Source organism: Dunckerocampus dactyliophorus, chromosome 20 (assembly GCF_027744805.1).
Source record: "Dunckerocampus dactyliophorus isolate RoL2022-P2 chromosome 20, RoL_Ddac_1.1, whole genome shotgun sequence".
In the NCBI taxonomy this organism is placed as follows: domain Eukaryota; kingdom Metazoa; phylum Chordata; class Actinopteri; order Syngnathiformes; family Syngnathidae; genus Dunckerocampus; species Dunckerocampus dactyliophorus.
In genome coordinates, this window is record NC_072838.1 from 7967497 (window position 1) to 7982732 (window position 15236).

The 15236-nt window shown below is 40.6% G+C and overlaps 1 protein-coding gene across 1 annotated transcript in view; it reads left to right on the forward strand.

The window, feature by feature from the left end:
* rbms3 (RNA binding motif, single stranded interacting protein) overlaps window positions 1-15236 on the forward strand; it is a 277321-nt gene that overhangs the window by 218521 nt on the left and 43564 nt on the right. Inside the window, exons 8-10 of the mRNA XM_054763521.1 lie at window positions 7857-7900; window positions 11498-11594; window positions 14988-15038. Of these exons, the coding sequence (XP_054619496.1) occupies window positions 7857-7900; window positions 11498-11594; window positions 14988-15038 (192 nt within the window). The remainder of the gene's footprint in view (window positions 1-7856; window positions 7901-11497; window positions 11595-14987; window positions 15039-15236) is intronic.

Consider the following 15236-nt stretch of genomic DNA (forward strand, 5'->3'; position numbering starts at 1 on the left):
GCAAAGCCGACTTGCAACAGTAATCCCTCATTGGCAATGCCGAGTCCCTGGTCAGTACATCAAACCGAGTGCAGCACTTAGGGGAGGTTTTTTGCTCGCAAGACGGCTGCTCATGTCTGCCAGAGCTCTTAGTGCACACGTGAAGACAACAGAAGCAGATAGGTATGCGCTTCTGCGTATACGTAGGTGTGTGCCGCGTGGTTTCATAGATCTGAAGATTTTCTTGCATACGTAGATTCTGTTTTTTTTTTTTTTGGACAAAATGTTTTGGGATGGAATCCATGTACAGTTTTATAAATGAGGCCTCGGGAAAGGGAGGGGGAATCGCGTCTGTAGTGGCCTAGTGTGAGACACACCCTCAACATAACCCTTGTGTCAACGAGGGCTTTCTTATTCCGCCAAGATTCCCTCTTCTTGCTCACACTTGTGGAATTGGTCTTGGCTGACTGATCCCCAAACCCCCCCAGCACCCTGTGGTCGCCTGAGCCACTATTCCCGAAACACCACAGCGCTGGGCAGGTGGACGTCTGTGGGGTACAAGGCCAAAAGAGTCGTACAAAAAGATGGCAAGAAGGTAGATTAAGAGATGAAGGATCAAGAGAGGAAAAAGAGATCGAGTGGCTGGAGAAAGAAAAGACTACTTCGAAGGGGAGGAAGGGCAAGTGTGTGCGTGGGTGTGTGTGTGTGTGTGTGTGTGTGTGTGTGTGTGTGTGTGTGTGTGTGTGTGTGTGTTTATGCTGATGAAATCTGCTGTCCTCAGCAACCTCTGCTTAAAGAGAAATCGGATTAGCTCTCCTGTGGGAGAGAACCTTCACGAATGCAGATGAGGGATTGCACTGCACAGGTTTCTCTCCTGGCCTCACACACAACTTTAACCACACACATGTCCTCACCCACTATCCACTGACTTTTAGAATAGGCCTCACACACACACGCACACACACACACACACACACACACACACACACATTTAACCATTTACTGTACAGCCACACTACATATTTTTAGTAAAAGCATTAAATGTAAGAACTAGGACTGTCACATGATTAATTTTTGTAAATCACATTAATCACACTTCTCAAATTAATTAATCGCCATTAACCACCATTTGTAACTGTTTGAAATATGCCCAGTTTTACTTGATGTAAACATAAATGACAGGACAGGTATGCAGTATGTATATTTGTATGTATTAACAGCTCAAGTTTAACATGAACCATGTTATTATCAGCAACGAGGGGTTGCGTGCAAATGTGTCGGTGAATGTGCCTCGCAGCTGTGAGAATGAGGAAGTGTTGTTCCGAGGATGAACGGAGAGACATGTTGGGAGTTGGCAGGGTTGTCCAAACGTACGGCCCGGGGACCAATTGCAGCTCGTGGTTCATTTATTTTATTTTATTTTTTTTTTACTGGCCCTCAACATGTTCTGAACAAGGAAACAAAAAAAAACAACAGCACTAATGAGAGGAAAAAAGCAGTAATTTTACGAGCATGAAATCTAAATATAAAGAGGAAACAAAGTTGTAATCTTACATGAAAGAAAAGTTAGAATTTTATCACATTCAAGTTTGAATATTAGGAAAATACTGTATAGTCATAATATTACAAGAAAAACCTCTTAATATTACGAGAATAAAGCCGTAATATGAGGGTGAAAAAATGCATAATATTGAAATATAAAAGGCTTGAGAAAGAAATTTTGAAAAATTTTGAAAAAAATGATCATATGATGAGACTAATTAACTATTTATGGGGATATAGTCATAATATGAGGGGGGAAATTACAACAACAGCAGCAAAATTTGCAAAAATAAGTGTAATGTAAAGAGTTTAGGATTATACTAATAATATTCTTCAAAGCTGAAATGCAGGCTATTTTATCTTTAAACATGTATAACTTCTGAACATGCTGGTTCACAAAATCTAAATCTAAAATATCAAAGAGTCCTTTGACTTTTCAGGATGCGGCCTTTGGCAGAAAAACATTGGACGCCTTTGATATAAGGTGCTGGAATTGCACTTCTGTTGATTGTTAAGGTAGGAATAAAGTTAGCGTCAGGCTCTGTGCGACTGTGGCGATGGATGTGCCTCCATCTGCCGCCATAACAGAGAGCTGTGGCTTGCCATTATGTGCATGCATTAATTACGCTAAAAATGTTAACGTAATTAATTAAATTATTTAGTTACTGCTGTTAATGCGTTACAGTGACAGTGCTAGTCAGAACAATGCCGAGCAGATGCGTCAAACCCAGCCTGCATGATTGCATGGAAAAAGGCTTATTAATGGTTATTTGTAATTCATAACATCAATTATCCCGGTCAACTCACACTGTCATTAAGACATAAACATGAGATAAAGTCATTGCTCGGGCAAAGTCATTCAAGGCAAGTCTCGTCCCCCAGTGCAGGGAGTGGAGAACGCCTCCATGCGGTTCCTAACAAGAGACCAGACCCCTACAGTAAATGAAATGGGACAAGCGCTTCCTGTTCCTCCACTTTGCAAAGGTCATGGCAATTCCATGGAGAGAAACACCACTTTAAGTTTAATGAAAACACAAAATGATTTGCAAAATATGCTCTGGGTTGCACCCAGTTCGAATGTACAGTAATAGTGTCTTCACACGACCGGGCAGCATGGACATTTGGGCCTCTACTGTACTTGGGTGCACTGAGGTCCTGTAGGACAGGTGGTCTTTATCAGGTCTTAAACAGAAGTTCGCAAAGAAGTAAACAGTATTTTTAGCCACACTTTTTTTTCATAGTTTGGCTGGTCCTGTGACTTATATATCAAAATGTATATATGTATAATGTCTCCTGAAAAGGGTACCAAAAGCGTGACGTGTGTAACCAACGTCCATATTACAATAAAGTATCACTTTAATAGGTATCGCTATATCAGCATGATGCAAAAGAAACAGTGCATTCGATCAGTAGAAAACCGAATCATAAAATGTATCACAGGCATTACGCTGTATTTCTGATTTTGAATCAGTGTCACTTTCTTTGTTGACTGAATTTTGACGAAAAACCGGAGAAATTACACGCAAATACTCTCTGAAGTAGGGCTGGGAATATCAGACTACCTCATCATACTGTATGACGGGGGTCATCAACGTGGTGCCCGTGGGCACCAGGTAGCCCCCCACGACCACATGAGGTGCCCCCAAGCCTGCTTTCCATTCAGGTTTTCAGTTAATAATGAAAGACCAGTAGAAAGAAATGCATTCTGAAATACAAAATGTGAGTTGTGGACACCAGCATTTTGTTCATGTTCTGGTAAAACAAGCATATTTGCTTTGTTCGGGTTTAAAATAAGCTCTGAAAATAAATGTTCCAAAAATGAGTAGCTCTTGGCCATTTTCATTTTGTAAAAGTAGCTCTCACAAGGAAAAACGATGGTGACCCCTGCGATATGATATGCGATACATGCGATCACAATAATATCTCAATACGGCAATAGGGTGAAAGCAAAAGCAACAAAAAAAATCATACTTTATATTTTTCAGCTTAATATAACCCAGTGCTTCTCAAATAGAGGGTGGAGGGTGGGGGGGGGGGGGGGGTAAACTGTCAGGGGGAGCGTGAAAGGCAGGGGGGACTTTCAGCGTTCAGTGCAGACCTGCCAACATGTACAAATTTGTTGTACTCAACATGCCAATCGACTCTTGAATACACTTGTGAGCTTCACAGTTCTCCATTTTGTTGCATTTTCCTGGTTTCAGTTTCGAGTTCAGAATGTACAGTCTGTACATTCAAATCAGGGGGGAATCACCACTTCTCTTTTCAACAGATAGGCCTAAACATTTCTTACAAAATGTGAATAAAAACTAAGTAAAACGTTCTGATAGCTTAGCTCAGGGGACGCCAACCTTTTTTCTCATGAGAGCTACTTTTCTGTAACATTTATTTTCATAGCTTATTTCAACCAAAAGCAACTTAATGCGCTTGTTCTGCCACAACATTAGCAAAATGTTGGTATTCACAACTCACATTTTGTACAAAAACATCAAGAAACAAAAAAGTATTCATCTGCATCTTGTATTTCATGATGCATTCATTTCTAGTGCAGGTTTCTCTCACCTTTCAGCACTGTAAGAGCTACTTTGGTCAAAAGAAAGAAGAGGTGAGCTATTTGCTTTTTATTTATATGCCTGGCAACATTTTAAATTGCACATAAGCAGATCTGCACTCAAACTGCAAGTTCACATTGGGTGTCAAGGCAGAGGTCAGCTCATTTGCATGTAGCCTTCCACGATTCAATTTTAGTTACATTGTGTGCCGACTGCGCTGGTTACGTTTGCGACACGCGCGCACGTTTTGTCGGAGTTTGGGATGCGGCAAAGTGAGTTTGGTGCACAATGAGGTGTCATACTTTGTGTTATTTATTTCGTCGTCTTTGTGACACTTTTGGAAATGCGCAAAGGGGCTGAAATTGACAGCAGGTTGTGTTTTATACACAACACACACGAAGAAAACATTTGCCACTGTTTCCCCCTGTTTATTCAATATGTTTGCAGTATATTTTTATTTGGTTAGCGCTGAAAATCATTGCAGTCATGCCACTTGAGGTGACTTGAGAATCATCATCATGTGATTGTTTTTTTGGCGACACATTGCGGTGAGCTTGTTGTGATGCAGTTAGGCACACAAACAGAATAGTACAGGAACAGAATACTTTCTAATACACATCTGTCTTAGAGACTGCATGCCTGTAAGTAATGTGCAACTATAATGATACGATACCTGTGTGGATTGAGAAATGCGGTATGAACAGCAGTGTTGTTTAATTAGGACACTAATTATGTCTAGCTTGGAAATTCTAGCTGCTGCATAAGCCACTAAGACTGAATCCCAATTCTACCCTTTAGCCCTTCCCGTTCGTTTTACCCCTCCCTTACTCCTTAAAACATAGGGCCAAGGAGAAGAAGCCACTAAGAAATGCAACACCACTTGATTCTCATTACATCGTCACCCTTCACTGCTTGCTGGCTGTGACGTAGGCAGACGAGTTGTATTATTGTTCATAATACTTGTTTCCATACATTTCTACATGATTTCAATGTTACATAATGTACCTAACAACACCTTTTTTTAAATAAAAGGCACACATTTTTACACAACAACAAACATCTTTAATAAACAACAGCTTCCAACCAGCACTGTACCTTTTATAGAATTAGAAAATGAATCATATATGCATACGAAATGGAAATAACAATACAACAAACTTTATCAACAGATGTATAAACCTTATCAGGAATACTTTCACGGTTGAAAAACTTGCCTGTTTTGGCCTCGCTCGTCTCCTGTTGTTGATGTTCTCCCTCGGATTGTTTTGCAAGAAAGTCCGTTATTGCATTTTGTTGTCTTTGACTTTTCCATACTGAGATTGTAGCTTCTGAATGGTGCTGGTGTGCTGTGTGACGTAGCGGAAGGCTGACATCAGTTGGCTCAGCATCTTCTGCAGGAATGACACATACAGTATGCATGAATGATGGGCTACAACTATTAAGTCTTTGTAAATACAGTAATAATAGTAATATACTGTAGTAACAGTGTGCCAAAAACAAATGTAGAGTGATAGTTATTTGATAATGTGGTGTGCTGTCCACATATGGTCATTTTGTTTACATTTTTTATTTAGCTCACTTCCTGACCATGCACCCTGTATGCTCAACACAATAAACATATCTCACCATGACAATTGTTGGTGGACTACGGTGGCTATATTTCACTGCAAACAGACTTTACTACGATGTGCTGCATCACATGAATGATTAGATTAGAAAACGCCAACGTCACTCTGGGGCACCTGCCATGGCTGGGCGATGTGCATTGTAGGCGGATGCTCCGGGAAGCCTCCGCGCTGCCACGGAGCTCGGGAGAACCAGAGTATAGAGCGGGGAAGCCGCACGCTGTGGTCGACCAAGTGGGCGCTTTAGTCGGACACAAACATGGCACTCTCTCGGCCGGTTCAGTGATGTAGATTCCCCTCGCTAGCGAGCGATTTTAAAACGCAATTTCCAGTTAACAGGCTAATGTGGTCACTATCTCTATCTAATCATTGTCTAATCATTTATGAAATGCAGTAGATGGCAGTGAAGTTATTGGTGTGAGCCGGTGTAGTTATAACTAGTGAAAACCAACAATTCAAAACATGGTGACTATTTACGTGAAATAGAAAATGACTGACTACAGTCAAAGCTGTCTATTGCGGCCGCTGAAGGGAAACGGCAAAAGTGGCCGCTGTAGGTAGGTGGCCACTATAGACAGGTTGGCGGCCATTTTGAATTGGTGCACGCACATATTAACATGTTCACAAAAATTTAAAATGTAGTGTTTAAAAATAATTTTTAAAATTAAATCAAAGAAGGTAATAAAATTATAAAAATATAAGTAGTGGAGAAATATTTTTAAAAATTAATTTCCATCTTTGATTTTTTTTTTAAACGATTTTAAAAGCAAGAAATAAAAATTTTTTGTGAACAAGCCTGAGGAATGGGATCTAACAGGATACGCGTGAAGCAGTCATGAGTGGGTGTGTACGTGAACAATAGAGTCCGGAGGAGGTGCAAAGATCATAGTAAACTAACAATACCATCGCTCCTTTCTTATTGAATGGGCTTCTCATCTCTAATTAGTCGGCAATTAAGTGAAATTTTAGATGTTTTATTCAGGTATTTTGGCCATTTTAGAATCTATTCACGTCGGCATTGCAAAGTGGGAAGATTACCATTTTGGCCGTCATTGAATCATTTCAGGGCGGCATTGCAAAGTAAGAAGACGGCTTTTTTTTTATGTGGAACAACTGACAGTTTGTGTGGATCTTGTGAATGATTGTGACTGAGCTACGACTCAGTAATTAAAGTCTTACACACGACAGCTTCATTGCTTAAAAAAACCAAACTTTTTCGTGCATGAAGCTTCTGCTTGAGTCGGTATTTTGGCGGTCAGATATTGACCAAGGGATACAAAATGGGTGGCCGCTGGCTGCGTTACACAGATGACCGCTATACACAGGGTCTACAACACGCAAATTTTCGGCGGGGGATTTTGCAGTGGCCGCTATAGGCAGGTGGCCGTTGTAGACAGGTGGCCGCTATAGGCAGGTGGCCGTTGTAGACAGGTGGCCGCTAAGACAGGTTTGACTGTATATAATGGAACATGAGTGACGTTACTGTGAAACTCAATAATTCTGAGTAATTACTTACATTTGTGTTTCTTTCGGTCTCCGCGCTTCCGTCTTCTCAGTGGGTGTTGTGGCTAAGCCTTCCCCTTTGTTTCAAGCGGTATATACTCCTTAGCACTTACCCCTCGATTTAAGGAGACTTGGGACACCTTGATTCTCGTGAACATGCAAAACCTAAGGGTATGGGGTAAAGCCTAAATCCACACATATGATGGTCGGTCTATTTTAATTCAATTGTGAACACAAAAACAAACTTTTGGTGTTTCTACACACTGCCATGTGTGTCCAGGCGTCATGTCACATGTTAAAACTGTCTTCTTTGACTTATAGTCTGAAATATATTGCAGATGGCTTCTGCAGTTAAGTGCTGCTTTGTACTACGGGATAGGTTGTCATCACTAAATGATAACTTTGTCACTGTTCGCTCAACAGTTTGGAATACACGGACATCTTTCTTGCTTGCGCGTTATACAAATTAATAATAGTGATGCATGGTGGTCCAAGTTGACAAACTGTCCTTTGGCCAATAGAAAAGAAGTGATTGCTTCACCAGGCACTTTGTAATAAGACAAAAAAGTAATTGGCTCTCAATCAACAGGCCTTGTTGTAATTTCTGATTCACATCCTTTAATTTGTCAGTAATCCTTTCCTGTTTATTCTCTTTCAGACTGGGATGGCGTTGACATACGATCCCGCTGCAATGCAGAATGGGTAAGAGGCTGACCTTGGCATCTTTTAATGCACTCACGTCTTGCCAAATGGGAACCAAATTAATACTACTGACACATAAAGATGAATGTAGGGATGCTCTTCACTGTTTGAGATCACTTGTCATGATCAACTTCTCATAACAGCTTTCATGTGAAGGGGTCATGTAAAAAAGACAGAGGGTGACTTAAGTATGGTGTGTTTAAGTACATTCAGGTCGTGCGTGTGTTCTGTCTGTGTAGCCCTGCCGATATTTAATGGACATGTGGAAATAAATGACCTTAAGGCATGGCTTATTGTTCCCCAATGCACTCATAACCAGAATGAGAGAACTGAAGCTTCCCTTTGTGCCGCGTCCGCTTCAGTCATTCACCCGAAACTCTTATTATCCTGCCGTGACACAGTCTCAACTATATGAATTGGAGCATTCAACGATAGTCTGATCCCAAAGATGCTGAAAGAACCTCCGGACCACAAACCAGCATTAAGCAAACAGGGTCAAAAAAAAAAAAAAAAAAAAAGTCATGTACAAGTCAACTTTTTTCATTGGTTAATGATGCAGATATTAAAAACCTACTTTGCTTACTTTGGAATTAGTACTGGAGCTAGTCAGAATAGTCAATTAATTGATTGAAACTGATTGTTGCTCAAGCCCAAAACAACATGGAACGTGGGAAGCGACTTTCCAAACAAAAAACAAGCCCAAAGTCTGTGTGTGTGTGTGAGAGTCTATATCATGTCTTATTTAAATCTTAAATGTCTTATTTTCTGTTATGTCTACTATATTGGTTAATATGAGTGTAAAAGTGACTATAGGGGTGTTATTTCGCGTCCAGAGGACTCTAATGATGTTAAAAACTGTATTTAGAAGGTCATTTTTTTCTATACTCTATAAAAGTATTCAATTCATAAATAAGGAATCCTACTTGTGGAAATATCACTGCGGGGTCTGGAACTAGGGCCGCACGGTGGTCTAGTGGTTAGCATGTTGGCCAACATAGTAACAGTCTGGAGTTCGGGAAGACCTGGGTTCGATTCTCCCGTGGGCATTTCTGTGTGTTTGCATGCTCTCCCTGTGTGTGCGTGGGTTTTCTCCGGGTACTCGCACGTTAGGTTAATTGGTGACTCTAAATTGTCCATAGGTGTGAGTGTGAATGTTTGTCTACATGTGCCCTGCAATTGGCTGGCGACCAGTCCAGGGTCCCGCCTGTCTATCCTGAAGTTAGCTGGGATAGGCTCCAGCATGCCCCGTGACCCTAATGAGGAGAAGCGGTATAGAAAATAGACGGATGGGTCTTGAACTAATTAACCGCAATAAACAAGGGATGGCTGTATATTAGTTATTAGTTGTATTATTAGTTATTAGTATCAGTAACATTTCATCCAATATATATCATGCCTTTTACTCTGTCCTTCCAATTGTTAATTGTTAATTTTATTTCTACAATGTGCCAATGGACCGATAAAAGACAAGCCACGTTCCGCAAACAGCCCTTCGGCCGCAGTTTGGACACGGCTTCTTTTCATAGCTCTTGTTTATTTGTTTATCTGAGTGTTTTGGCCTTTTTCTCTAAGGTGGAAAAGGTTATTTGTTAAATTTGTTAAGGTTAGCCCGCTCGCCATTAGCCATGCTCTTAAAAAAAACTAATAACACAATATTCGACTATTTGTGGATAAAATCTAACAAATGAGATTCAACTATGAAAATCCTTAGTTGAAGACAGCCCTGATAATATGTAAGAATGATCATCGTTCTCTGAAAAAGAGCCGTTCAAAAGCCCTGACTCGTTCACAAAGATAATTGGTGAGTGAAATTACATTTGAATGGCTTGCTGCTGTATAGCAACACTATGTTGTAATTCTGCCTTTAGAAAGCGTTTAAAAGACACTGATGTACTGTCTTGGCTTTTAATAGAAATAATTGTCTCTCTCGTTGCCTTGCTGACACAACACTAATATGAAGAGGGTCTTTACACATGCCAGATAACAATATAAGCAGTTATGTACCATATGCCAATTAACCTCCCCTTATCTTTTCAGATTCCCATTTACCAATGTCAATTTGTATTTACTACAGTGATAAAAGTCAATTACATTTTACACTTTACTATTGATTGGTTGTGGATTTAAGAGAGAGCATAGCGGGCGCCAATAGAAGCTAAACCAAGTCTTTCTTTTTTACATATCCTGTAGTCTGCAGTTCAGGTGACTCGAGACTGTTGGACTGCAGGATCACAAAGCCTCAGACCCTCGGGAATGAGATAAAGCAGCATATCAGACCACCTCGCTTCTCCAAAGCTAAAGTCACACCTTGCCTCTTTTAAATGCATGGAGTTTTCTTCAAGCTCAGCGCACGACTCTGCTGCTTAATCCCGACAGCCAGCATGGCGCCATGTCGGCCGAATGCTGGAGTCTAGGGAGAGAAAAAAAATGTCTTCACACAATGGCAACACACAGTTTGATGTGATGAAACGCAGCATTTCGGCGGCAAATGGTTTCATGTGCAAAAACATACATAGTGTTTGCCCCCCCCTTCCTGATCACTTACATGTTTCAGGTCAACAAATGTAAATATTAGTCAATGACAACACCACTGAACAGAAAATGCAGTTTTTAAAAGAAACGTTTTATTATGAAATGGAGAAAAAAAAATCCAAACCTACATGTCCCTGTGTGGAAAAGTGATTGCCCCCCCCTAAAGCTAATAACTGGTTGGGCCTCCCTTAGCAGCAACAACTGCAATCAAGCGTTTGCGATAACTTGCCATGAGTCTGTTCCAGCGCTGTGGAGGAATTTTGGTGAAAAAGTGAATGATGAGTGTGAATTTCGGTCTTAGCTAATTTTTTTCGTATTTTTGCTGGGTTTTTGTTGTTTTTTTGGGGTTTTTTTTACAAATTTTTCAACTTTCTACTGAAGTAACCTTAGCAACTAATATTATGACTTTATTGCCAAAATATTTTGAATGAACCCATTTTCCCAAAACTAATTTTTCCAAAAATTACAACTTTATTTTGTTTCGTTTTTTTTCCCCATAATAAAAATGACTCCCATAAATGACTAAATGACAAAATGTATTTTTTTATTTAATATTTCAACTCTATGCTACTAAAACATTAATTTTCCTCATAATATTATGAAATAATTATCGGAAAATTACGCCTTTTTTCTCGTTTAAAAAATGACTCTTCTTTTAATATTTTGACTTTATTTGTGTTTTTTTATTGTCATTTTTGCTGTTTTTTTTTTTTTTTTTAGTTTTCTTGTGAATTAGATTTTTAGAATGTGCCACGGGCCAATAAAACAACAGCCGCGGGTTGCAAATGGCCCCTGTGCTGCACTTTGGACTCCCCTGGTATTCACATTGGTTTGGAAGTGATCTTGCTGCGAGTTCTGATTAATTGCTCCCTTCAAAACTACTTACTACCATGCCGATACGGTGATACCGACTGTCTCCATTTTCGATAGTCCGTTACCATGTCTTGTCTTGTTTTTGCAATTTCCTTTATTATATATTTTGCCTCAAACCGAGGCAAGTAGTCAAGCACTGTGTCTTCCCTCTGTTATCCATTCCTCTTGACCTCCCTCTTTCACCCTTCTCAGGTTCTACTCCTCGCCTTACAGCATCGCCACCAACCGCATGATCGCACAGACCTCCATCACGCCCTTCATCGCTGCTTCCCCCGTTTCCACATATCAGGTGGGCCGTAATACACTGCATTATGGGAAATGGCTGTGTTCTTTGCCGCTCGTGTTTGTGAAATTGCAGGGTTTTTATTTGTATATGGAGATAGCAGAGGAGAAGGGGACAGGCTGCAAAACAGCATGAGGTTATCTTTGCTTTCTCTGATCATTTTCTCGGCCGCTCCAGCTGTGCACGATGATCGGCTCCAAGCACAACAGGCGTCTGAAAACAAGCCACACAAAAAAGAAAATCACCCATGAAGGGAAAAACTAGTTTTTGCAAACCTGAGCTTTATGGAATGATGGATTTATTTATTTTAACACTTTCCGAGTGAAGTTCCGTATTCTTCACAGCTTTTAATGAAACAGACCAAACAGGAACGTGAAAATTGCTTGTGTGTGATGGCAGGGGTGTTAACAGTTTTCTGTCAGCCCACATTTCACACAGCAGCCATCACAGAATCTAAACATGAAGCGGAGTTCCCACTCTGCCCTCTTTGCGCAAGACGCTATCGCTTAACATTAGTGCTGCTTGGTATTCAGAGACAAGCAAGGATGAATGCAGCGGAGAGAGGGCGTGAAAGATAGGTGGAACAATGGGAACGACAGATGCAGAGAAGGGAGAGTTGGGGTTGCGGCGGCAGGATTGCGTTGCTGAAGGTTACTGCGCCCATCTTTGCGACTTGCCTGATTACAACATACCCAGAATGTGCAGTGGAGAGGGAAAAGTGGGCCAGTGGCGTCTGAATCGCCATCGGAAAGTTTCCCAAATTGATTTATCTGAAAAATTACATCTCTACTTTTCTGTGTGTGATGGTTCTATGATGGTTGCCTCTGTAAAGTCAACTTTAAGGAAAACAAACGCTCATATAAGCCAGTCTTGTTCTTCTGTGGCTGAATAATCAACCCAAGCCAACAGGACGGTTCTGGAACTCTTCTAAGCGGGGCAACTGTGAGCTCAAATGATGATTGGCTCTGTTTCTTGGAAAAACAGCTTTGATTGTCAAACACGACATGAGCCGGCCCAAAGCAGTTCATAACCAAGACCTCTGTGCGGCTAACGAGCCCTAGCCTGGTTCACATCACTGGTCCAAATACACGGCTCATCAGCTAGAACACTTGATAGTTGACTTGTTAATCAACTTCATCGTTTCCAACAATAACATCAGCCAAGTTGTAGAAAGCTGGGTGGGAACGTGACACCTTTCACTCACAATAAACCATACATAACCCTAAAATAACCAAGTTGTACCAACACAGGTTCTGGACATTTTTACAAGTGTTATTATTCAAAGACTTCAAGGTCTTGGAAGTTTGCGCTTGGGAACATTTGATTGATTGTAGTCATACTGGAATTTCCCGTGGTCAAAATTTAAGTCATGACTGTTCCATTCAAATCTCGTAGACATAACACATTAGGAGCTAAGTGCTTTCGCATTGTGGGAACAAACTTTCTACGAATATGTTTTTCTGACAGATGGATCGATACTTTATTTATCTCTAAGAGAAATTCACCTTTCCAACAGCTCTGCAAAAGTGCGAAAATAAAACAAACAAAGCAAAATAGGAGAGTTAAGAAAAATAGCAAAACAGAATAAGAATAAACAAATAAATACACAACAGATCACTTCAATTTCAATAATACATAATAATAATACATAATAAGTTAATAAGTCCAGTCCTGTGTGTGTTTTTACCGCTCCCCCTCTGTTGTGTTGAAAGTCGCATGGCGTGGGGGTGGAATGATCTGCTAATTTTATCAGTGAAGCAGGGCAGTGATAGTAATTTGCCACTGAAACTGGTCTTCTGTCAGGAGAGGATGCTGGTTGCACAAACCTAGACCCGTCTAATCAAATGAGGTTCCTTTCAAGGTTACAAGTAAAAATGAAATCATATGATACAAATGATGATCAAAAAGAGAAAGGCATACAGTATTTTTGGGGCTATAAGTTGCACAGGAGTATAAGGGGCTGTCCACACAGGAATGTTGTCAGGTCAAAACAGCAAAGTATTTTATCGTTTCAGCCTTTCATCCACATGGAAACGCAGCTCTCGGTGCCCTGAAACGGTATTTTTTTTATACAGCTTCCAGAGTGGCAAAATCTTGCGAAGTTGCTGTGTTGTTTCCGTGTAGGCAAGCAAACCACTACTTTCTGCAAACAATGATGTCATCGCCCCTTCGCCACCCCGTAGCCATCATGTGACCAGAAGTGAACGTTGCCAAAAAGCCAAAATACTATCTGAATCACATGACTCACCCCGTCGAGTATTATACGCCACAATGACTCGCAGAAGTAATTCCACTTTGTCGTAAGTCTAGACATGACTGAAATGAGTTTTCTGGGAGTGGACTCGGACTAGAACCGCTGCTCTTCCACATTGAAAGGAGCCAGATGAGGTGGCTCGGCACATCTGACCGGTAGAAGGCCTTGAGGAAGACCCAGGACACGTTGAAGAGACTATGTCACTCAACTGGCCTGGGAACGCCTCGGGATACACTGGGAGGAGCTGGACGACTACACTCTTTAGATTCGTACATTTTTTTAGTCATAAGAAAAATGGCTAGCATGAATTTTACCAATGATTAACCATGAATTTAATGCATTTCTAGACATGCACAAGAAACAGTGCTACTCACAAAGATAACTATTGGTTAATTGCACTTTTCCCCTAACTTTTTTTTTGTTGTATTTATTATTTGTAGGATTTATATTTTAAAGTCTGGGGTGTGTATATTTTAGTTATGTCGATTATATTTCTCTAATATTGATGCAACCAAGTTGCCTGTATGTAATCCTCTGATGCTCGTGAAGTATTACTTTCATTAGAATGCAATGTTAGGATGAACTCTTTCATTGTGTGTCTTTGGTTCAGCTGGAGAAACGCAAACATTGCCTGCATAAGCAAATAGATTTGGCTTAATTTCATAGTGCATCATGCTTGTTTAGGTATGCATCCAATTCATGAGTTTGGGTTGGCTCAGGGGATTTATTGTGCTTAGCGCAGATTATTCCGTGTTTGTCTTTGTTTAATCAAATCATTTTAGCGGGATCAGTGGCCAGCCTGTGCGTTTGTCTGCTACAAGCTGTCAAATTCTTCTCTCCAGTAAATCTAAAAGCTCAATTTGCTCCTCTATTCCTCCAAGTCATTGTGACTATCAGTGTCTTCACGATGTTAGTGACGATGCATTTTGCTTTGAAAGGTAAGTCACCTCGGATTTATTGGGTCCAAACTGTTTGTACCCTGAGACAACCTAAACTATGACTTATTTCAAAATCCTGAGGTACTTTTTTTGAGTCATTTAAGCGAAATTCAGCCCTTTTGACGTTCCAAATCCAATATCTGTCAATGGCATTGCTTAGGAGGAATTGTTTCGTGATCGTACCATTTTTTTGTCTTTTTCTACCAGGTCCAGAGTACATCATGGATGCCTCATCAACAATATGTTATGCAACCTACAGTAAGTACTCCATCATTTACACCATAACTTCCCATGACTAGCTACTTCAGCAAACTATGGTTTTCTTGAGGTTTCCATCAACGCGTCCAAAGTTGTTGCCTGTTCCCGCTACCGCTGGACGGTAGGCAATCTCTGTCTATGACACCCCTTTCTCCCACATACAATGCCGTCCCTTCCTAAAACACTCAGTCATTTAGC